General features: G+C 40.4%; 1 protein-coding gene across 3 annotated transcripts in view; it reads right to left on the reverse strand.

Annotated features, from left to right (window-relative positions):
- SH3D21 (SH3 domain containing 21) overlaps window positions 1-24,001 on the reverse strand; it is a 74,099-nt gene that overhangs the window by 42,399 nt on the left and 7,699 nt on the right. For 2 of the 3 annotated variants that reach the window (XM_072136802.1, XM_072136800.1), the window contains exons 2-8: window positions 22,223-22,383; window positions 20,921-20,987; window positions 18,964-19,070; window positions 17,918-18,008; window positions 16,116-16,198; window positions 9,901-9,937; window positions 6,887-7,005 (exon numbers count right to left, since the gene is read on the reverse strand). In XM_072136802.1, the coding sequence (XP_071992903.1) occupies window positions 6,887-7,005; window positions 9,901-9,937; window positions 16,116-16,198; window positions 17,918-18,008; window positions 18,964-19,070; window positions 20,921-20,987; window positions 22,223-22,383 (665 nt within the window). Of the gene's footprint in view, window positions 1-6,886; window positions 7,006-9,900; window positions 9,938-16,115; window positions 16,199-17,917; window positions 18,009-18,963; window positions 19,071-20,920; window positions 20,988-22,222; window positions 22,384-24,001 lie in introns of those variants that run through there. The other variant, XM_072136803.1, reaches the window with a different exon arrangement.

Here is a 24,001-nt window from a genome sequence, read left to right on the forward strand (position 1 = left end):
TGTGCTATTTTCTTCAGTATTTTTGTACGACCCATTGAAGTCTATGAGAATGATTGAAGTACATGTAGCATACATTCTGCATACAGTTGTGCACCGTATGCTGCAGTATATATGTGCAGTATCCAGGGAGACCAAAACCAGTGGGAGGGGTATCCTGTCAGCCAGCCAATAGTCATCCATCCATCAGCCAACTATCATTTGCCAGCCCACCGTATTTTATAAGAATACATTACGGCTGCAGTGACACATGTGCACATACAGATGAAAAACGTCACAAATATACAGATTCATACAGCTTGGAAAAACAGGACTGGAGAAATCATATGTTTGTATGAAAGGGTATGTATGTAGAAGTGTTGTAAGAGTGTGTATGTAGCAGTGCTGTGTGTATGTCACAATTAGAAGAGCAAAAGGACTAGTTGTGTGTATAGTATTTTGTCCACACATCAAATAATACATTCAACATGAAAAGAAAGAAATGAGATGTATATGAAGGACAAGATCATTTTATTCAGTTATATGACGATTAAAAACAACTAACGAGCCAGAAGAAACTGGACACAAAGAATCAAAACCCTCTCTCAGAATGTATTAGAGATAACATGCAGCAATTTGACCATATGGCTCCAAAAATCAATCCATAGAAAATGTAGGAACAGATGTAATATATTGGAGCAAAAATTCTAATAAATAATTAGTGCATTCAAATATAATACAATAAGGACATATACTTGGTTAACATAAATGAAGCAGCCAATCTGAGAGGGGATACCAAATCCCCTGAGGAAGCCTGTATACCAGGTGATACACGTGGGGTTCCTTCCTTCCCTCTCAGATTGGTTGCTTCGTTTATTTTATCACGGTAATGTAACCAAGTATATGTCCTTATTGTATTATATTTGAATGTGCTAATTATTTATTATAATTTAGCTCTAATATATTACATCTATACCGTAACTAAATTTTCTATGGGTGGATTATTACCTACCTAGTTTTTTTTTTTGGAGCCATGAGGTCACATTACTGCATGTATATATCTCTATTACATTCTGAGAGAGGGTTTTAATTGTTTGTGTCCATTTTCTCCTTGTTTTTAATTGTTATATAACTGAATAAAAATGATTTTGTCCTTAATACATCTCATTTCTTTCTTTTCATGTTAAAATCTGTATATAAACTTACTCTCACTGCCCTTGGAAATGAGGCAATGGAATAGATCACTAACGTTACTAATATTGACCACCAGCAAAATTTTAATTTGTGTCATTTACATTTTTACCATTTTTGTGGACTAAATCTGGGGTGTATCTTATAATAAGGTGCATTTTATTGTTTCAAAAATATGTCAATTATATCAGATTTCCATGAGCACATGAGATCAATCAAGAAAAAAATATATACTTTTAGTTTATGTAGTTATCATTTTTGTTTTGCTCAAACTTCATATCCTAATAAATAATTGCACATTTTTCATATTTATTCTGCTTTCCTTCATATTTATTCCTTTGCTAGTTTTCCTGCACAGTCTACACAGAGAGTAATGTGTTTTGCATAGAGCACACTGGGGCAGATTTACGCGGTGCAATGTCCAAGGAGGATTCGGGTCCGGCACGATTCACTAAGATCGTGCGTCCGAGTTCCTGCATGTGTCACTTCTGCGCCGAGGTCCGCCGGAGTTCACCTGCTTCTCCCTGGTGCATGTGGGTGCTTGGTCTTGCGACACATTTCCTTTTTTAAATTCCACGGTTTGTCCGAATCCATTGGGTTGTCCAACGGCCACGCCCCCCTATTTCTGTCACATGCAAGCCGGTGCCAATGCGGCACAATCCGATCGCGTGCGCCAAAAACCTGAGGCGATTCAGGGCAAAAGAGAAATATTCAAGAAACCCGACGAAAGTGCGGCGTTCGGACCATTAGTAAATGTGCCCCAATGTGTCCAAACATAAGCAATTTGCTTGTGGTCTAGACTTTAGCTTAATAGCTTTGTATTTAGTCTGTCAATTCACAGATATCGAAAAAAGGTATTTTACTTGTACTTTTGCTAGTCACTGATTAAAATGTTGATAAAAAACGGACCTCAGTTAAAGAAATCTATCATCAAAATCAAGAAAGGCAGATTAAGATTGCCATGGGCCCTAGGCTGTATGAATATTTTATCCCCAAGTCTGGAATCACTTCTTCATATGGCACTAGAATCTGTCACGGGTGCTTCCGCGATCCCTGTCTCGGATCGTGGTCGCACCCATGTTCCTCCAAGTGCTCCTGTGTCTCCCGCTTCCCCGGACTTACCTGTCCAAGCTCCTGGTCTCCGTCAGACTGTCGTGCGTGCGCGTCCCCAGGAGAAAGCTTCCTTGCGATTATTCCTGCGTTCCTGTGTACTCCTGTGTGTTCCAGCGTTCCTTTGTACTCCTGTATGTTCCTACTCCCGAGTTCCGTGTTGCTGTGTTACCTGAGTTCCTCCGTGTTGCTGTATTGTGTGCCCGTTCCCTTCTGCTTGGACCTCCCGTTGCTGACCTCGGATTTGGACTTGCATCTCTGCCGCCTGCCCTGATCTTGAGCCTGGACCTGAACTCGAGACTGTCTTCCGCTAAGGTACCTCGACCTTGGCTGCCACCGTGGGCTAGTCACGACCTGGTGGTAACCTGCCGCAGCAAGTCCAACTCGCTTTGTGGTGGGCTCTGGTGAAAACCAGGTGCCACTTAGACTCCGGTCCCAGGTGTCGGCTAGTACCATCTCCCGCGGTGGTCCAGCGGATCCACTCATACGCACCCTGACAGAATCAAGCTTCTTGGGGAATGGAGGATGTGTCCCTTGTGCCTGGTTTCAATCTGCGGTTTAGGGACTCCTTAGAGGACCTTCAAAGATCATGAAATGGTCTTATTCCTCAATATAAAATCTGGTGGGTGACTTGAGTGGCCATGGATCCCCTAGAAGGCTCTGGCCCTGGGCTACCGTCCAAACCGCCTATATCATAATCCACTACTGAAATTAAGGATGATAAACCAGGGATACTCATTCATAGATCTAGGCACCATGACTCTTATAATCTTCTTATATTTGTTATCCATGGGCTACCATGGGCTACTTCCTTTTAAAAATACCTTTTAGAATTATGCTAATGAGCTATAGGTGAGCTAGGTGGCTATACACTTGTCTCACCTGCTCCCTCAGGATCTTTGAGTAAGTGTCCCTGATTTATCATGTGCATTCAAGTGCTACAGTTCACCAGAAAATGACCTGTTTTTACCAAGTTTTTATGTCAATCTCTATATTTTATAAAAAGTACTCTCCTGCAATTCTCCCTTCAAACAGTTGACTTAATTATTGACTAACATCTAAAAATTCTTAGCAATTTTTTTTATTATTTCTGTTGTGATGTAAATGATAGGTCTTACAATTGCAAATTCAGAAGAGATTTTCTATACAACAGTCACCTCATTTTACAATAAAAAGAACACCTATAATGATCTCTATATAACCTCTAAATAACCATATGTGCAGTTTACCTGTGGAGTGTGTGGGGTTTTGCCAGATTCATGAATTGTGGCACGCATTCTTCATGAATCTGGCGCCCCCATACTGCCCCAACTGAGGGCACCAATTTTTTTTTTTCGGTGCGCCTTAAACATAGAGAGTGCAACACAATTCTGTTGAGTTGTGGTAAGTAATGTGGCGCACGGTCTGACTGTACACCAGGGCGCCCCTCTGTGTGCAGAATTTGTGTCGCATTGGGTATAGTGCAGCTGCGACACAAATGTGTCATGGACACTTCTTAAATACATGTGCAGGCTGTTTGCACATTCTTTCTAGTGCAAAGTCAGAGAGAAGACTGGTGCAAACGCTTTAATAAATGTGGGCCAATGTCTAGAAAAATCTTTGTAGAACTCAATAGGAGGGGAAGCCACTGCTGTGCAACTATTAGGCGCACTATGCAGTCATTCTTTTTTTCTCTCTGACAAAGTTTATTGGGACTGGCTTGTGCCTGAAAAGTCACAAAGCAGTGGAGCGCATCTGAAAAGGTTCACATCATTGCCTTGCACCTGAAAAATCACGATATACAGCCAGCAAGCTAAACAAAATTGTATTAGATCTCCTCCAGTGAGTTCACTCCAGACAATTGCTGACTATGGCCATGATACTGCTGTAAAGAATATAACTAAATACTGCTAGTAGAGAACAGACAAGGTGGCAGCCACTTAATCACAAAATGTAGAAAAAAAATATTGTTACCAAAAATATTTTTGTTATATGAGTCTAAGTTAGTGAAGTTGTCACAAGTTTTATTAAGCACTGGAACCCCTACCAATTGCCAGAAAGGGGAGCCCATTCTTACTAATGAATTGGTTGAACATACATTTAGCCATTACATTCAATGTCAAGGGCATTGCTAAAAATTACATAGCTTGAACTTGGCCATCCCTTACACTACTCATAAATGATTAACCAGAGTGCCAGGTATCATTGTCCAGCAATTTCTGGCACTCCCATATAATTTAAAAGGAGCGCCCGGACATATGCTCGACATGCCACTCCTTTCATTAATGAGAACACGAGACTTATTCTTGTGACCAGTTGAATCCCAGTGGTCGGATTGTTATCTTAAATGTAAGAAAATCCCTTTAATTAAAAAAAAATAATAATTTTTGTATAACCAGGGGAGTAACTTAGGGCCCCAGGCAAAGTATAACTTACAGGGGTATTTCTATCTCAGCATTCAAATTTAATTTAATTCATCTACCATATATACACATTTCTTTCATTGCATCTTATTAAAAAAATTCCTGTGTGAAGCTATTGTCTCATTAATGTGGCCATTATGTCCCTTAGAAAGAAGATAGCTGTCCCTGGATACGACCTCCATCCCACTCTAGCAGCAGTGGCCAGACATGCGCTATTGATAACCGGCACAACCACCTGGATTACCACAGGACGGCTATGGAACATGGTGTATCTCTCGGCCATTTCACAAGCAAGAACAATTTGTTTCTTTGTCCAATTACTCCAGCAGAGGTGGTCGTATCCAAGGACAACTATCTTGTTACTAGGGGACAACATGGCTACATTTATGGAAAATTATGTTCACACAGGTTCATTTTAATAACATCCAATTAAAGAAATGTATGTATGTGGCAGATAACTTCAATTAAATGTGTTAACCAGGTGTAATGAGTGATAAGTGGTAATGCTCCAGTTATATCCAGTAATCTCTGCTATGAAGGTAGTGTGAATGGATTAAAAGGAGAATACAGTAGCCCTTGCAACTGTATATTTATTTTTATACTTAACCATATGCTGAACTAAGCTAATTCAGAAATCAAAAGGTTATCAATGTCCTAAAAAGAGTGGTGGGGCTGTCTGGCAACTTTTAGTCATACATATATTTTTACATAGCAAGGTTAAATAATAACTGAAATATCTTAAAGGAGATCAAAGTGATTTTGAGTGACTTGTGAGCCTCCCTGGTTTATAGACGAAGACACAACTGTAACCTCTATAAATATACCACTATTTTATCTCCATTGCCAAACATCTGGCCAGTAGGAGGGGCTGCATAGTGAAAGACATATAGTTAGAAGTAAGCCAGAAAGCCCCCCCCCCCAACCCAGTAAGAGAAAAGTGCCAGCCCCTCGAAATCAGGTGAAGCACAGCCTCTAAAGAGTTTCCTAAGAATAGTTTCCTCTCTTAGACATTTCCCCTTCTCAACAAGCACCCCCTTCCTTATGCTACACTTTATATATTAGGAGTGCTCTATTATACAAGTCCCTACAATGATTGTGTGCTGTGCTTTACAACTCATGCTGCTTTTCTCTACCGCAGACACACTAATGTATACCATTAGATGCAGCTTTTTAACACTGTTCTTCCCTGCTTTCCGCTGGAAATGTAAGCAGTAGGGTACATTTACATAAAACAAGAGACTGCATTATGATTACCATTTAAAGAGAGAGAAGTTAACAAGATGGGAAACAGTCATGTCTGTCACATCAGTTACACTAAATATGAACAACATCCACATAAGATCCTGCAGTACCTAAAGCACCAACCAACAAAAGTACGGCGCTCTGAATTTCAACAGAGCAATATACATAAAGAAGAGGATTAAATGGGTTGGTCACTTTTCAATAACTCTGTTCCATTAGACATGTCTCTGAATGTATATGTACCTGTACTTTTGCCTCCTTTAGCTTTTCCCTGTTCTCACCTTGCTGCCCTCTGCTTATATACAGAACTTCCTGTTTCTCACTCACATCCTACTGGTGTCATCCAATGTGTCTCTTTCTTTTACAGTCCATCTGACAGGCAAACATAGGAAGAGATAAAGGGGAGGGGAGCAGGATGAGTCATAATATCCTGCTGCAGGCCCCTTTTATTCATCAGTGCTTAGACATGTAAATAAAGATCCAAAGAGAGTTTGCAGACAGCACTAAAGTAAGTAGCAGGACTGTTGAATCACCTGATGAACATTTAGGGATTACAGGCAGTCCCCGGGTTACATATAAGATAGGGTCTGTAGGTTTGTTCTTAAGTTGAATTTGTATGTAAGTCAGAACTGTATATTTTATCATTGTAATCCCAGCCATTGTGGTCTCTGTGACAATTGGATTTTAAAAATGTTGGGTTGTCATAAGAATCAATATTAACACTAAAGCTTCATTACAGACATATTTGATAACTGTTACAGCTGATCATTGTAGCCTAGTACTAAAGTACAATAAATTACCAATATCCAGAGGTCCGTTTGTAACTAGGGGTCGTATATAAATTGAGTGTTCTTAAGTAGGGAACCGCCTGTACTATTAAGGCAGGTAGGCTTCAAATTTAATAGGCAGAGTATTCTTTTTAACCAATGCAACAAAACTGAAAAACCATATAAAACTCATCGAACCTTACTGATAACTGCCACCACATCCCCCTTCTTCAGAGCCAGTTCATCAGGCAAAGCAGGAACATAGTCGAACATAACCCTGGCAAATTCACTGGTTATGACGGGCTCTGAGGTAGATTCTGTAAAAAGAGCGTAATTTTTTAAATTACAAACGGTTCTATAACTAAAATATATATTTTTTAGCTTAATTGATTAGATGTTAAGCATTAGACGCATGCAAAACCTAATTATATTTGCTATCTATTTTTATTATTGATGTTAGGGATGTAGCTTTATACTATATTATTAAAACATCAGTACAAGCCAGCATGCTAGACAAAGACATTGGCTAAGTGTATTGTTGGTATAGAAATGATTGCAGATTGTATGAAATGTTTAGTTAGGGTGGAGAATAGAGGGAAGAGTGAAAGCTTAAATATTACATTTATTGTTATATTTAAAGACTTACTACCAAATACAAGTGAAAACATTATAAATAAATATAAATTAGCCTCAATGGGTCCAGGATAAATTATGCCCTTTATTTATAATGCACTGTTGGATCCTCAATGTTAATTTGATATACTTCTGCTTTAAATTATGGGGATTATTCTTGGAAAACACAATTTCAGCATAACATGCAGTGATATCTGATTGTTTAGACTAGTAAAGGTCAGAGTGTTTAAGTTTAATTCATATTTTGTTTATGTGTTGTTTTACAAAAACATAGGCATATTTTATAACTTGTTATACAATTAAGCATAAGGTGGCGCTGTACATTGTACCCCAACATATCTGCTTATCTTAACATGGTTAACAACCTAGACAACAACCCTGCCTACTGTGTTTCTTCAATAGGTAAAAAAAGGAGACCACTGGCGATCTTCCACAGTATGAAGGTATGCGTTTCAAACCCAGTGGGAGTAAGAATAAAGGGTCATCAAATCTTTATTTTTACATGCTATGGATTTCTGCTGAGAACTTGGGCCTTCATCAGGCAGGGTCATTTAGAAGCCTCAGTTCTGGGCTGAAACACCCAGGGGGCATACATAATTTAAAAAATGCTTATTTGATGTTTTTGTAAATAAATTAGGGAAATGAATTCCATTTCATGCAAATACATATATTTAATATGAATTCAATTAAGTGATGAATTTAAGATTATGACATTCTTTATAAATGGAACCTATGAACATGCCTTCAACAATACCATTGTAGTGAATTAGTTGGAATACATTTTTTAATTAATTCACTTACTGCTATATTTATTATAACTAGTGTTAAAATCGATAGGGTATCTACAGATGAAGAAGCAAAGATAAGCTTAGATCAGATTATGCTTCAAAGAAAGTGCAAGAATATTTTAGCATTTAAAAAGTGCTGCGGTTGTTAAAAGACATGGGTGGTGCCTCCTTATCTTTACATAGCTTCAGAGACCACTATCATACAAGTCTCATCATGCTAGAAATCTTTATGGTGATATAACAGCAGTCTTTCCTGAGCCTGGCCCTCCCGCCAGCCAAGCCCTTCTCTTCTATATATAAACCTAGCAGAAACAAACACACATGAAACAACAAGCTCTACTGCACTATACTACAATATACCGTGTGTCTCTGAAGGAAGGTCACGGTAATACACTTATGTCAAACTGATTGGGGTTTCTTGGGTCCACCTTAAAAATTGCCCTGGATCTCATGAGCACCATGCAAAAGGGACCTTGGTCTAGGAAAGTCCTAGACCCTCATTTAAAAATGTGAGGTCATCCAGAAAAAATGCTGATGAAACTTGGAGATCTTAGACTGTAAAGAGTTCAGTCTACAGACAGCATGTGTAGAGCAGAAAGACTTGAGAAGTTCGATATAAGTTTTGTGTGGAAAGATTCAGTATCTGTGCTCGTTCTAAGCTTAGAAGAAGTAATCAAAGACCACCAGTGCTTTACATCTATATCTGTAGGCACAGTACCCTACATACCCTACCTGCTCAACAATTAATGCGTTATTGAGCCACAAACAATGAACCATTGTTTGAACCCCTGTGTCATCAGAAGGTAGGGCTCATTCACACTCCGATGATAGTAGAAAACAGTACCTGAGCTAAAAATTAGAACAATAATAGGATCTGCTTTGAGTTTTACCACTCAGTGCCCCCAGTTGCCACACTGCCCCCCAGTAGCATTACTGCTCCCAGTGGCCAGTTCACCCACTAGCCACGCTGCCCCCAGTAATCACGCTGCCCACAGTACCCAATGCCCCCAGTAGCCACACTGCCCCCCCAGTAGCCACACTGCTCCCAGTAGTTATAGTGCCCCCAGTAGCCACAGTGCCCCCTATCTGTCACACTGCCCCCCAGTAGCCGTGCTGCCCACAGTACCCACTTTCCCCGTTAGCCACAGTGCTCCCAGTGGCCACACTGCCCCCCCCCAGTCATAGTGCCTTCAGTAGCCACAGTGCCCCCTAGCAGTTACACTGTTCCCCAGTAGCCACACTGCCCCTCAGTAGTCATGCTGCCCCCCCAGTAGCCACACTGCCCCCCCAGTCATAGTGCCTCCCAGTATCCACAGTGCCCCCACCAGCTGTAACAGTGCTCCCCAGTAGCCACATTACCACCACCAGCAGTAACAGTGCTCCCCACTAGCTACCCCTCCCCTGTCCCACTGTGAGTAAAAAAACAACATTTTACTCACCTTGCCTCACTCCTACGCAGCAGCGCCAGCGGCCTTCTTCCTTCCTTTCACCTGCTGTTCGTGTTGGCTCTGGAGCCGGCACACATGATGTGGTAACATCATCACGTTTGCCAGCTGCAGAGCCGGTTTGTACAACGGAAGAAAGCTGAAGGAAATAGGAGTGAGGCAAGGTGAGTATCACATTCTGCCTCTATTCTCTATAGTCGGACCGATAACAGAAGGCTTGTGTTTGACACCCGTGTTGTAGAACATGGTTCAGATAAAGCATGAGCAGTTTTTTTCAGTTAAGAAAAACACATTTCTTGGAATTCATTGATTTTATCATAAATAAAATGTTTTGAAAATATTTTACCTTTGAAATTGTTCTCTGCAACCTTATCCTGTTTTAGCTGAAGAAAAGAACATGTACAAATATAAAAATGAGAGTTGATAAAAAGGCTGTAGTTTAGGTCAAGAGCTAATGTCTATATTTATTTGTACATTTTGTATAAATTATAGCAATTATGAGGATCCAATGCTAGTGGGCTGCTAAGCTACTTGTGTTTTGAGCTCAGTTCACATGCGTTTTAGTTTGTATTCCTATTAGGTATACTCTGTGAGATGTTCATTCCAGAATATGACTGAAACATATGTGAGACATTTACAATTAAATCATCCCAGACTAATAATAACTTCCATAGCTACTATAAATAGGAACAATAATTTGGGAACACTGGTCGTATACGCCATTGCAGGCAGACTTCAGAGCCAAATCTTGCCACTAGATATTAGCAGACCCAATGTTCCACTTCAGGGTTCGGCCGCGTAACTTCAACACAGTGCCAGATTGGTGGCCAAACAGCCAATCCGGCAAACTGGCGCCCCTGACAACTAGCCATGGCTATGATTGTCCAGTATTTATTATTGTATATATGAGTGTTTTTATACAGTGTCATGCAAAGGCCCCCTTGAACTTTTCTACCTTTGCCACATTTTAGGCTTCAAACATAAAGATATAAAACTGTAATTTTTTTTGTAAAGAATCAACAGCAAGTGGGACACAACTGTGAAGTGGAAAGAAATTTAATGGATATTTTGTAAAAAATAATAAACTGAAAAGTGGGGAGTGTAATATTATTCGGCGCCTTTAAGTTAATACTTTGAGGCGCCACCTTTTGCTGTGAATACAGCTCCAAGTCGTTTGGGGCATGTCTCTAAGACTTAAATTCTTGGCCATTCTTACTTGGAAAACAGCTTGAGCTCAGTGAGGATGGATGGAGAGCATTTGTGAACGGCAGTTTTCAGCCCTTCCACAGTTTCATTTGGATTCAGGTTTGGACTTTGACTAGGCCATTCTAACAGCTGGATACATTTATTTGTCAACCATTCTATTGTAGATTTTGCTTCATGTTTGGGATCATTGTTTTGTTGGAAGATTAATCTCTGTCTCAGTCTCAGGTCTTTTCTTTCTTCCAGAATGGTCCTGTATTTGGCTTCATCCATCTCCCCATCAATTTTAATCATCTTCCCTGTCCCTGCTGAAGAAAAGCAGGCCCAAACCATGATGCCAGTAAGGATGGTGTGTTCAGGGTGATGAGCTGTGTTGCTTTTGCGGCCAAACATATTGTTTGGCATTATGGCCAAGAAGTTTGATTTTGTGACCAGAGCACCTTCTTCCACATGTTTGTTGTTTCTCCCAGGTGGTTTGTGACAAACTTAAAACAAAACTTTTTATGGATATCTTTAGCATAGAGCTTTCTTCTTGCCACTCTTCCATATAGGCCAGATTTGTGCAGTTTACAGCCGATTGTTCTACGGATAGACTCACCACCTCAACTGTGGATCTCTGCAGTTCATCTAGAGCAGTGGTTCTCAACCTTTCTAATGCTGTGACCCCGCAATACAGTTCCTCATGCTGTGGTGACCCCAAACCATGCAACTCGCAGTAAAAACACAGTAAAATTGCGGCTCCGATGGCTTTAGGCGACCCCCGGTTTTGGTCGTTTGACCCCCGCTGGGGTCCCGACCCACAGGTTGAGAACCACTGATCTAGAGTGATCATGGGCCTCTTGGCTGCATCTCTGATCAGTATTTTCCTTGTTTGAGATGAAAGTTTAGAGGGATGGCCGGGTCTTGGTAGATTTGCATTGGTATGATACTCCTCCCATTTCAATATGATCACTTGAACAATACTCCTTGGGATGTTTAAACTTTGTGAAATCTTTTTGTTTCCAAATTCAGATTTAAACTTATAAAACAGTATCACAGACCTGCCTGGTTGGTTCTTTGGTCTTCACGATGCTTTCTGCGCTTTAACCCCCACGTGCACCAGGACATACTATTAAGTTCTGGTGCTGCAGGGGCTGAATCCTGTAAGGATTAAACAGAACCCTGAGACTATGACATAGCAGGTGTATTTATATGGAGACTTGATTACACAATAAAAAAGACTTCGGTATATAGCCTTGTCAGGAACAACTCCATTTCTTTATTTAAGCAAGTTATAAAAATCCATAGCAAGTAATCTATGCCAACGCGTTTCGAACGGACTAGCCGTTCTTAGTCATGGCTGACTTGATTACACATAGGTGGATTATATTTATCATCAGTCTTTTAGGACAACATTGGATCATTCAGAGATTCTCACTGAACTTCTGGACTGAGTTTGCTGCACTGAAAGTAAAGGGACGGAATAATATTGCACACCCCACTTTTAAGTTTATTATTTTTTACAAAATTTTTAAATATCCAATAAATTTTCGTTCCACTTCAAAATTGTGTCCCACTTGTGGATTCTTTTGAAATGTTGCAAAAGGTAGAAAAGTTCAAGGGGGCCGAATACTTTCGCAAGGTACTGTGTACATGCTGGTATATAAATATATACCTTCCACAATTTTAAGCAATGTTCCTCAGATTTGGTATTTCTGGGCCTTGCTGTATCTTTTATCAGTATTGGCATCCTGAGGACGTCAGTGTGAGGCATCCCTGCTTTCTCAAGAACTCAAATAATTACTTGCGTTGCTTTAAGCTAAAACCTTTCCTGCCAAGAGGACTTACAAAATTTGTTAAAACATCACAATTTGCACAAGCCCCTCCCAAACAAGTTCTAGTTAAGGCTGTGTCTGTTCCTCTATATATGTTTGTATGTCACTGTGTATTCATGTATGTGACTGTGGGTGGATATAACTATTACATTTTTTAAGGAAATAGTTGTTTTGTTTTAAATAGATTTGTAAGCTTAAAGGATAATGTCTAGAGATGAGCGAGCACTAAAATGCTCGGGTGCTCGTTATTCGAGACGAACTTTTCCTGATGCTCGAGTGCTCGTCTCGAATAACGAGCCCCATTGAAGTCAATGGGAGACTCGAGCATTTTTCAAAGGGACCATGGTTCGGGAATAAAATGTGTTAATTAATTGAAAAAGAATGTCTTCTGATAAGTTAGCAGATGTATGCAAACATCTGCAATCTATTCTTCACTGTTCCGCGCGTATATTATCTCCCGACAAGTTAGCAGATGTGAAGAACAGTGAAGAATAGAATAAAAACAGTGAACACAGGATCATTTAAGTGAAAAACACAGTGAAGAATAGATTGCAGATGTTTGGCACATCTGCTTACTTATCGGGAGATACGCTGTCCCGGGATCCGCTGCTCTTCTTCCACTGAAGTCTCCCCGATGTCACCGATGTCACCGTGCCCCGATGTCACCGTGCCCCGATGTCTCCGTGCCCCTATGTCTCCGTGCCCCTATGTCTCCGTGCCCCGATGTCTCCGTGCCCCTATGTCTCCGTGCCCCTATGTCTCCGTGCCCCGATGTCTCCGTGCCCCTATGTCTCCGTGCCCCGATGTCTCCGTGCCCCGATGTCTCCGTGCCCCTATGTCTCCGTGCCCCTATGTCTCCGTGCCCCTATGTCTCCGTGCCCCGATGTCTCCGTGCCCCGATGTCTCCGTGCCCCTATTTATCTCTTGCCTTGTCTACCTGCATTACCAATAAATGAGCTCATTCTGAGATGGGCTGCCCTCTCCCAGGCTCCGAGCACACGGGTGACGGTGTCACTGTGATGCTAGTGCATTAGGAATAGCACAATTTCATAAGTTGTTGGCTTTATTGAATTTATTTCAATGTGTGTTATTCCTTGTAAGAGCTCACAGAGTAAACCAGAGGAACACTAGGCAATGTGGGGAAGATTCAGTAGTCATGGCACAGTATAAAAACACCACACCTGAAGTTTCTGGATTAAACACATCAGCGTCTCCGTGCCCCGATGTCTCCGTGCCCCGATGTCTCCGTGCCCCTATGTCTCCGTGCCCCTATGTCTCCGTGCCCCTATGTCTCCGTACCCCGATGTCTCCGTACCCCGATGTCTCCGTGCCCCTATGTCTCCGTGCCCCTATGTCTCCGTGCCCCTATGTCTCCGTGCCCCGATGTCTCCGTGCCCCGATGTCTCCGTGCCCCGATGTCTCCGTGCCGCTGCCCGATGTCTCCGTGCCACTGCCCGATGTCTCTGTGCTGCTCCCCGGTGTCTCTGTGCTGCTCCCCGGTGTCTCTGTCCTGCTCACCGTGTTCTTCAATGTGTTCTTCACACATATATATTGTTCTTCACATACTATTTTGTTCGCACCGTTCTGCGCGTATCTTCCGACAAGTAAGCAGATGTGCCGAACATCTGTAATCTATTCTTCACTGTGTTCTTTACTGTGTTTTTCACTTAAATGATCCTGTGTTCACTGTGATCACTGTTTTTATTCTATTCTTCATTGTTCTTCACTGTGTTTTTTTAATTAAATGCTCGATCTCGAGCAGGGGAAATACTCGTCCGAGCAACGAGCCGTTTCGAGTACCTTAATACTCGAACGAGCATCAAGCTCGGACGAGTATACTCGCTCATCTCTAATAATGTCCATTAAAATCAAGCATGATAAACCAGGGACACTTCTTATGTTTGTTATCTATAGCCTCCTTCCTTCTAAAATTGACTTTTTAAATTATGCTAATAAACCTCAAGGGCCCTGGGGTGTTACCAGAGCTCCTGCAGCTTCAAATGCTGTTACTTTCCCCTCCCACTGTGTGCTGAAACCTCCTCTGCTCCAGTAAAATGACATCAGGCAGAGGGAGGGGCTAAGTACAGAGGGAGCAGGGGGGAGGGAAAATCTAACAGCCTGTTAAACTACAGTATGCAGTAGCTCCGGTAATACTCCCCAATAACCCTTCTGGCTTATTAGCATAATTTTAAAAGTTGATTTTAGAAGGAAGGAGGCTATAGATAACAAACATTAGAAGTGTCCATGGTTTATCTATAACATCCTTCCTTCTAAAATCAACTTTTAAAATTATGCTAAACTACATGCTTAACAGGCTGATTTTCTCCCCTTCCCCCTTGCTCCCTCAGAAGTTAACCCTTCCCTCCGTCTGATGTAAGCTCACTGGAGCAGAGAAGGTTTCAGCACACAGTGGGAGGGGAAAGTGCTCCTTGCACACTATAACAGCCTTTGAAGATGCAGCATGGAAGAACTCTGGTAACACCTTCAGGTTTATTAGCATAATTTAAACAGTTGATTTTAGTAGCAAGGAGGCCCTGGATAACAAGTATAAGAAGATTACCACAGTTACTGTTCCTGGATCTATGAATAAGTGTGCCTGGCAGTGGCGTAATGATTGTGGTCGCAGCAGACGTAACCGCGATCGGTCCCTGGAGATGGACCTGGGATGTGTGAAGAATCAATTGTATGCGTGTAAGCGGCGCAAGCAGGCAATTGCTGGTCTATCCGTCTATTGACGACATCAATGGCGCTACCACCGCATCATACAGTGTGTGCGCGGCTAAGAGGAAACCGTGGGATCATTGGGTGAGGTGAGTACAGTTTATTGTTTTTGCTTCATTAAGGGGGCGTCTGCTCCCATTTCATTAAGGGAGGTCTGCTGCCATTTCATTAAGGGTCCCTCTGCTGACATCTCATTAAGGGGGTCTCTGCTGCCATCTCATTAAGGGGGCCTCTGCTGACATCTCATTAACGGGGCCTCTGCTGACATCTCATTAAGGGGGTCTCTGCTGACATCTCATTAAGGGGGTCTCTGCTGACATTTCATTAAGGGGGTCTCTGCTGACATCTCATTAAGGGGGTCTCTGCTGACATCTCATTAAGGGGGCCTCTGCTGACATTTCATTAAGGGGGCTGCTGTGAGAATTTCTTTAATAAGAGTTGCTGGAATAAGGGAGGCTGCTGGACACTAGATTTAAGGTGTATAAGGAGTATGGTTCTATTAGTATAATTCTGTGTAGCATATATGTGTATTCTCAAATGTAATGTGCCAACAGAGGTGGCAACGAGAGTTTAGGCATTTGGGGGCTTCGATCCAAAGTTTGCACAAGAGTCTTGTTACTCCACTGCTGCCTGGTTTATCATGCTTGATATTTGGTAGATTTGCTTTAGTGTGCTCTACATAATTGTATTTTTACAGGTCAGTACTACTAGTCAAAATGGCACCACAAATGTTGTAGCATTTGGTAGCTAGTACAGCTCAGTGAATATACTGCCTCATAGTTTGGTAAGTTGAGTTCCTGAACCAAAATATTCAGCATCTTACCGGGCTTTCTCCAGATGGGGTAAAATTTATGTCTGTCATTTTTGGTCTTTGCTTGTTGTTTTTCTTTAAATTGATCGCCTTATCTGTATAAGCAAAAATAAAAAATAAACATAATAAACTACCAGACCTGAAAATATGTTGCTGCACCTCTTAACTTTTTAAAATTTTTCCTCCAAAGAGCTCTGTGACGGCTTGTTTTCTGTGTAACAAATTGCACTTCATAGTAATGGTATTGAATATTCCATTCCGTGTACTGGGAAGCGGGTAAAAATTTCCAAATGCAGTGAAAATGGTGAAAAACCACTTTTGCGCCGTTATCTTGAGGGCTTTTTTATGGCTTTCATTGTGCGCCCCAAATGACAATTCTACTTTATTATTTGGATTGGCACGATCATGGTTATACCAAATTTGTATAGGTTTTATAATGTTATCATACATTTACAGTAGAGCAGGGTGGGTACTTGTCCCAAATTGGCGCACACGGATAGGTCACATACACAGGAAAAATCGATAAAGGGTACTTTTATTCGGTATATCTGGAACCAGAGATACCGAATAAAAGCACCCTTTATCGATTTTTCCTGTGTATGTGACCTATCCATGTGCACCAATTTGTGACAAGTACCCACCCTGCTCTACCGATTACGCCTCTAGACCGGTATGGCAACCATGTCTCGACGACCCTTGTCCACAGGCAGCACCAGGGGACACTAACACCCGACATTCTATACCAGTGGTGGCGAACCTATGGCACAGGCCCCTCTCCATGGGCACCTGCGCCATCACCCCAATGCAGAGTTCGCCAGACAGGACTCAAGGCCTCTTGCAGTCCCAGGCAGCCCAGATCCCTAGGAGGAAGCTACAATGATAATCCAAACTTCTTCTCCTTCTTTCTACTTTATTGGTGTCCTCAGGTGCCTATACAATTTAAACATGTAACAGAGCAGGGAGTAATAAGTTACTGCTTAAATTGTTGAATCGGCACTTCGGGAAAAATATGTGGGTTTCGGTTGTGGTTTGGGCACTCGGCATCTAAAAGGTTTGCTATCACTGTTCTATACCCTCATTAGAGTTGTGCCTAAAATAGCACAACCAAATCCGGTGAGCCTCTCTCCACTTTTCCTAACCATCACCACAGGTTACTACTCTACTACTCTATGAGCGCTATTTGGTCTTTCCTTGTCCGCCTTTCTATTCATACATTTACAAAAATTAAAACCTCCTGTACATAAAATGTTTTTTTTTATTTTGCCATATTCTGGCGCTAATAACTTTTTCATAATTCAGTATAAGTAGCTGCGCCACTTTTGACGACATTTTTAATGCTACCTTTTTTAGGACTGTACGATCGTTTGATCACTTTTTATTTAATTTTTTATATTTTTCGAAATGGCAAAAAAGTGCCATTTTTGACTTTGGGCGTTAGATGCAGTGAAAAACCGTTATTATATTCTGATTTGCTAATCACACATATTATTTGCTAATCACACATGGTAATTAATAGGTTAAAACGAGACTGCCTCGGGTCTTCGGAAGACCCGAGGCTGTCATGGGGACTCATCGCCACTCCCCAATGACATCTCCAAGATGGCCGCGCCCATGCTATATGCAGCAAAGACTTACCGGCTAAGGAGAGTGCCCGCACCCGCCCGTCAAGAAGGGGTTAAACAGAAGCTCAGTGGCGATGCTGATAGACCCCTAGTTAAACCCCACTGTGATCTGATATTTGCAGTCTATCCTAATAATAATATAGATATCTCTGAAAACACACATAATTATTTTATTGACCATGTGAGTCATACCTGGAGAAGGTTCTAAAATTTCTTGCACAAAATTGGATGGAAAGGCTCCAACCAAAACTCCTTTCTTGCCCAGCCACCAACCATCTTCAATCTGAAGTAATTAAGCAGAAATGGAACAAAGTTTGTCTTTATGGCTAAGTTCAAACCACTTTTTATTTTACCCCCTTTAAGAGAACAATAGAAGTTATATTACTGATGGTTTAGGAAACCCTTTCATTTTCATCTTTTTCCATAGATGTTCATGTATTCATAATACCTTTTAAATGGGGTACCCCCCCTTATATTGGACACTGTCAAACTATATAGGGACATGACTCAAATGTATTCAAAATAGCAGAGTTACAGTATAACACAAAGCAATTCGTAAAGGAGATATGGAATATTTACATTATGAGCATAAAAGTATTTACTAAAAAACTGAAATGTTAGTAGAGAAGATATATATATATATATATATATATATATATACTGTATATATATATATATAAATATATATATATATATATATAAATGTATGTATTGCGGTAAATGAGTTGCTTTAATAAGCTTCAACACGGGTTAGAATGGGGCCTTAATACATTTTAAATGATGTTGTAGAAGTAGTACATTAAAATATAAATTGTTACAGTTTACACTTAACTGTGTTAACTAAATAACACAAAATGACAGTATACTGGAACAATATTTATGTACTATGATACAGTATATGTATGTGAGGGTAACAAATAATGAAAATGAACAGTCCAAAACCCCAATTACTTTCCAATTACTTCCTAACCTTCTGAGACATCTCCCAGCCTATATAGACATTAAAACTGGTAGCAAAGCAATAGATAATTTGTCAGATGTTATTTAGAAATAAGAATTTCTGTTTGATGCTTTTACTATCTCAAGGTCTATCATTCAGTATAATATTTGTGTATAATCACTTGTCTTTCATCAGTGTGTAAGCATCTGATATGTCACTTGCCAGAAAGTTCTTAGACAGGCATTAGAAAACCTTGCTATATACAAGTTTCCACTGCAAATGACATTTCTTATGTCACCTCTTCTAGAACTTCCAAAACTTCTCCAGCCATGAGCTCCAATTCATCTGGTTTACTGGGAATGTATGCAAACTCTGCACGACACCAGCGTTGTTTCTTTATTTGAGCTAGAAAACAATGACTATTGTTAGAGGGAGGTCAAATTTTACATGAAATCACTTACCACGAGGTTTTGTATTTTCTAATTTTTATTTTTTTGCATTGCGTAAGGTATATACAGGCAGTCCCCTACTTAAGAACATCCGACTTACAGACAACACCTAGTTACAAACGGACCTCTTATACTGCATCTACAAGAATATTAGACAGTTATTAATCACATGGGTTGATTAACCCATTATGCAACTCATGCAATTGTCTTGAACTGGGGATCTTCACACAGTGGTGGGATACAGAAAGTTCTCCTGGACCAGACCGGGGCACAAGGGAAAAGTATGATGCCAACATTTGTTTTTTTGTATTTTTTAAAAATGTGAAAAATATAAAAGGCTAAGTATATTAATCACCCCACACCTATGACAATCAGGAAAGCTATTTGGCAATAGGTTTTTATTGTATTTTTATTGTTTAATTGTCAAAAAAAATCTTAAATCCATATAGTTTTAGTGTCACCAGCAAAATCATTCTGCCTCAGAGAATAATTGTGCAAGTTATTTATTCTGCAGCTTATGCCATACATTTTAAGTGCCAATATAAAAGACTGACAATCTTTGAGGCCAGTAGTGGCCTAGAAATGCTCTAGTGCTAATACTACATATTACAGAAGGTCAGTGGTAAGTCTATGGGATTTTTGGCTACCCTTGCCAGAATGATTACATAATTGGTGCGCCATTAGTTATTTATGGGGCTGAAAGAGACAGTCAAATCCACCGTTTGGCAACTGTGTTGGTCCTGTAGATATTTTTTTTTTGTTTGCAATTCCTTCATAGCACTCTACAGGACCCCTTGTACAAAATGGGGCTTATTTACTAAGGTTTGCGCGCTGAACTTTCGTCAAAATGCTTGCTGTTTTTGAGGATTGCACGGCTTTAATAATAATAATAAGAATCTTTACTTATTTAAAAGTTATCCCGTGCTCAGTCCAAATAAGTCAGTTCTTCCAACAGCATGCCCCCCTCCTTAAAGAGGATCCGTTACCCATGAAAAAAGCACTATAGTGCTAGTGCTATCTCCGATGCAGCAGTGTCAAACTGCTAGCATTATCGAAACCCTCCCATAACGCTAGCAAACACTCATGCAGAGTACAAAAGGAACGCCGGACTGCGCTCAAAGCAGACCGGCATATTCATGAGGGGCGGTCACCGCCAGCCTATGGAGCCGGCGGAGAGGTATGGCGTTTCTACTGTACTCCGCAGCAGTGTTTGCTAGCTCGATGAATTCACAAACCATAGATATGGTGATGGAGACATCTGTGGGAATAGACTTCTCTGGAACAAGTCGCAGTTTGACAGATCTGATGTTCTAGTCCTAATACTGAAGGGTCAAATTAATCAATGATGGTAGGTAGAGAAGAAAACCTGAGAATTCAAGCCTATAACATTCCAGTGATTTACACAAAGACTTATTTATGGCCCACTACATGGACACATTTCAAGCCCAACCCTAGCCCATATGGACAACCTCCAGATCTCTGCATCAATAAACCATCAATTCTATTGTTCTCCAACATGTAACAAAAAACTATTGCCCTGGCTTATTTTAATGATATATCACCACACGTAGTAATAATCTTGGTATAAAATCTCTCAATAGTTGTGTTTTTTTCTCAGTGCTTTATTGTAAACTATGCTGATGAAGGTGCCTTTGAGCCTTAAAAGCTATAAAGGATCCACCTTGTGCTGATTTTTTCTAGATGATGTACAGTAGGTATAAAAATATATCAAAATATATCAAAATACTTTTTCTAGAGGAAGAACAGTAGGGTAAACTTTATTTGCTAAAACAAATCTTTTTTTACCATTGACTTTCCTGATGGATCTTGGAAACCTTTGAACGTTATCATTCAGAAAAAACGATGGAATTTCCTGTGGCAGAAATACAAGAAAGTTTGGATTGAGTACAAATATTTTGTGTATTATGTGCAACAATAATAACAATGAGCCTAAGTTGAATTGCTTCACTGTTACTTAGCTAAGATTATTTTTTATGATGAACAACATATGTTCTTCTTGCCCAATACAGCTTATAACATCTTCTACAAGTAGTAAAAAATATGTATAAAATAGTCAATAAATATATTCTTGAGGGGGATTTATCATTGGACAAACTCCTAGGAACAGTTTTGAGACTTAGGAGCTCTGCTGTCAGATGCATTATAGTGACTTAAACTGGCACGAAAATCTGCAATGATTTTACAAGCCGACATTTTCAAAAGGTAGTACATTTTTGTGCGACCCATACCAATGTTTTTCCTATGCCCTAAGGCTCCATGCACATGCATGCTCACCTGGGCCATAACCTTGGCGTACCACATGGCCAGGTACAGGAAAGAGTGTTGGTGAGGGCTCTTTACCTCTACCTACACCAATGGAAGCCGAGCGGCAGCGCTGTAAATAAGTCCGTGGGTAGGACATTTTCTATAGTTTGCTAACTGTACTTAACTGTACTTATACTGCTAACTGTATAAGAAACATTTTGGTAGGGCTAACACACGGCTGAAAAAATATGTTTGTGTGCAAGGGGATAGGGGACACTATAATTCTTCTGTGCAATTTTCTGTAACTTTTTAGGTGCAAACCAATAGAATATCATGCTCCACCATTTAGAAGAAAGTGAAATACAAATACAAACTCCTAGGGACGCATGAAAAAGTTTAAAAATCTGTCCGAAAAAACCTTCATCCAACTAAGGCCTTATGCACACAAATGTATGTTCACCTGGGCAAGAATACGGCCAGGTGCTCCTCACCACCCCTCTCCATTGAAAGCTGAGCAACTGCTATCATAATACAGCAAAAACCTATATTTTGTGCTCACCGCACCTTGTCCGGGTGCCATAAACGTCTATAGGGGCCTTAAAGTGACTGCAAATTGTGCGATGGCCCCCATAAGTTTGTTTGCATGGGGTATAAAAGGCATCCCTTCACTGATACTCTGCTGCAGTTTCATTTTCTTTTCTAGACCCCACTTCTTACTCTCTCTACAGTTGGATAGACCTGGGATGGAGAAAAAAGCCTTGCTCTGCCCATCTGAAAGTAGATATCAGAAAATATAGCGAAACAAGAGGTCGATTAGAACTAACAATAACATCATTTCTATACCTTGACAAAACTCTGAGGAAAGAATCCTCTTTTTCCATTGATTTCTCCTTCTAGCCAGCCTTCTTCAATGGTTTTCTTAACATTTCTTAATACCTCACCAGCTCTGAAGGTTAATTCATCTTCAAGTTGCCCTTGAAAGTCCACAAGAGCCAACATGTCTCCTGCAAGAAAAAAATGCAGTAAGGTAGGTTGTGTTCACTAATTGAAAAAGGAAAATAAAGCACTCAGATATAAAAAGTCAGCATCCTATTAGAGGTCTGATAAGCAACTGTGGGCATAAGTTCATCCAATGCTGGTCTTCGGGGGGAAAAAAAGGCTCGCACAGGCTAATTTAGGTGGTGTACATGTTGGTGAGATATTGTTGACTGCCTGACATACCTCCAACACATACTTGAAAGGGTTTTTGCACCGTTTACATATCTTCAACTGAGAGAAGCAAGATGACCATTTCTATAATCTGTGCATCATCTAGGAAATACTGACCCAACTAATAGAAGATGATTGAAGCAGTGACTGTGCAAACAAGCTCTAGCTGGCCTTGACAGACAGTAAGGAGGATCACTTGATTCGCAGACAATCACAAGAAGCTCCAACAGTTTAATTGTTCACCATTCAGACACATTTGGCATATCATGCTAAAAGACAATATGGAGGATAATATATGTAAAGATCTATGACTCTCTGACTATCAGTTACTGCTCTTACTCCATTACTGTTTGATTTATGACTGTATATATTGCTGTTTGCTCTAAGCTATACGGTGTCATATATGTAATCTACAAGAACTAAGGATATCATGGATGGACCCTTTCGCGGAACTTATATTCTCAGAGGAAGGACATCAGTCGTGAGCTATATACGAACACATGTTATACATTGAAGCATGGACATTTCACCCACCAAGCAGGGGTAGGGAGGGGGGTTGGAGAGGGGTTTGGGGTGTTTTTGTGTACTGTCTATGTTGTTTAAATGTAAAAAAATAAAAAATGGAAAACTATTGTTTGGTTTTCAATAAAAACTTTATTTGATCAAAAAAAAGACACATGTGGAACCCTTATAGCATAACCCCATTTATACTTTGACTATCGTGTTGACACAGCACCAATTATGTCTCCGGCCATTTGCAAGCAGTCACTATCATCTTCATTTGTAGCGGTGTCCTGAATAGGAAACCTGGACTGCTACAGATTGAAAACATATTGGGGCAGATTTATCAAGTGTCTAAAAGTCAGAATATTTCTAGTTGCCCAATCACAGCTCAGCTTTCATTTTATCACTGCTCATGAATATTTTAAAGCTGAGCTGTGATTGGTTTCCATGGGCAACTAGAAATATTCTGACTTTCAGACACTTGATAAATCTGCCCCATAGTGTTTAGCAAAAAATCCAGGTTCCATTTGGTATGTGGCCATAGTGGTGTGAACTTCAAAAAAAGAAGAGAGAAAGATATACAATAACCAAATATTCCTTTCTGAAATACTTTTCAAGTATATAAACAGCGGGTAGATATGGATATGAGGTTACAGATGAACTCTTTCCAAATGTATTTCAGTTTATAATTCAGCTCTGTAAGGCAAAATTAACCCATTGCACCTGCACGCAAGCTCCAAAGGGTCACGGGACCTGCTCCACCAAATGGTTGGCCTCCTCAGACCATGAGAAGTCAATTGAATTTTTCAAACGGATTTCACTTCCTTTGTTGTCCCCACATTTATCATCTATCTGTAACACATCTTCTACTCTACATTTCCTTTAGATATGTCATAGTTTAGATCGGAA

The sequence above is a fragment of the Engystomops pustulosus genome, chromosome 2 (assembly GCF_040894005.1).
Source record: "Engystomops pustulosus chromosome 2, aEngPut4.maternal, whole genome shotgun sequence".
NCBI classification, from domain to species: domain Eukaryota; kingdom Metazoa; phylum Chordata; class Amphibia; order Anura; family Leptodactylidae; genus Engystomops; species Engystomops pustulosus.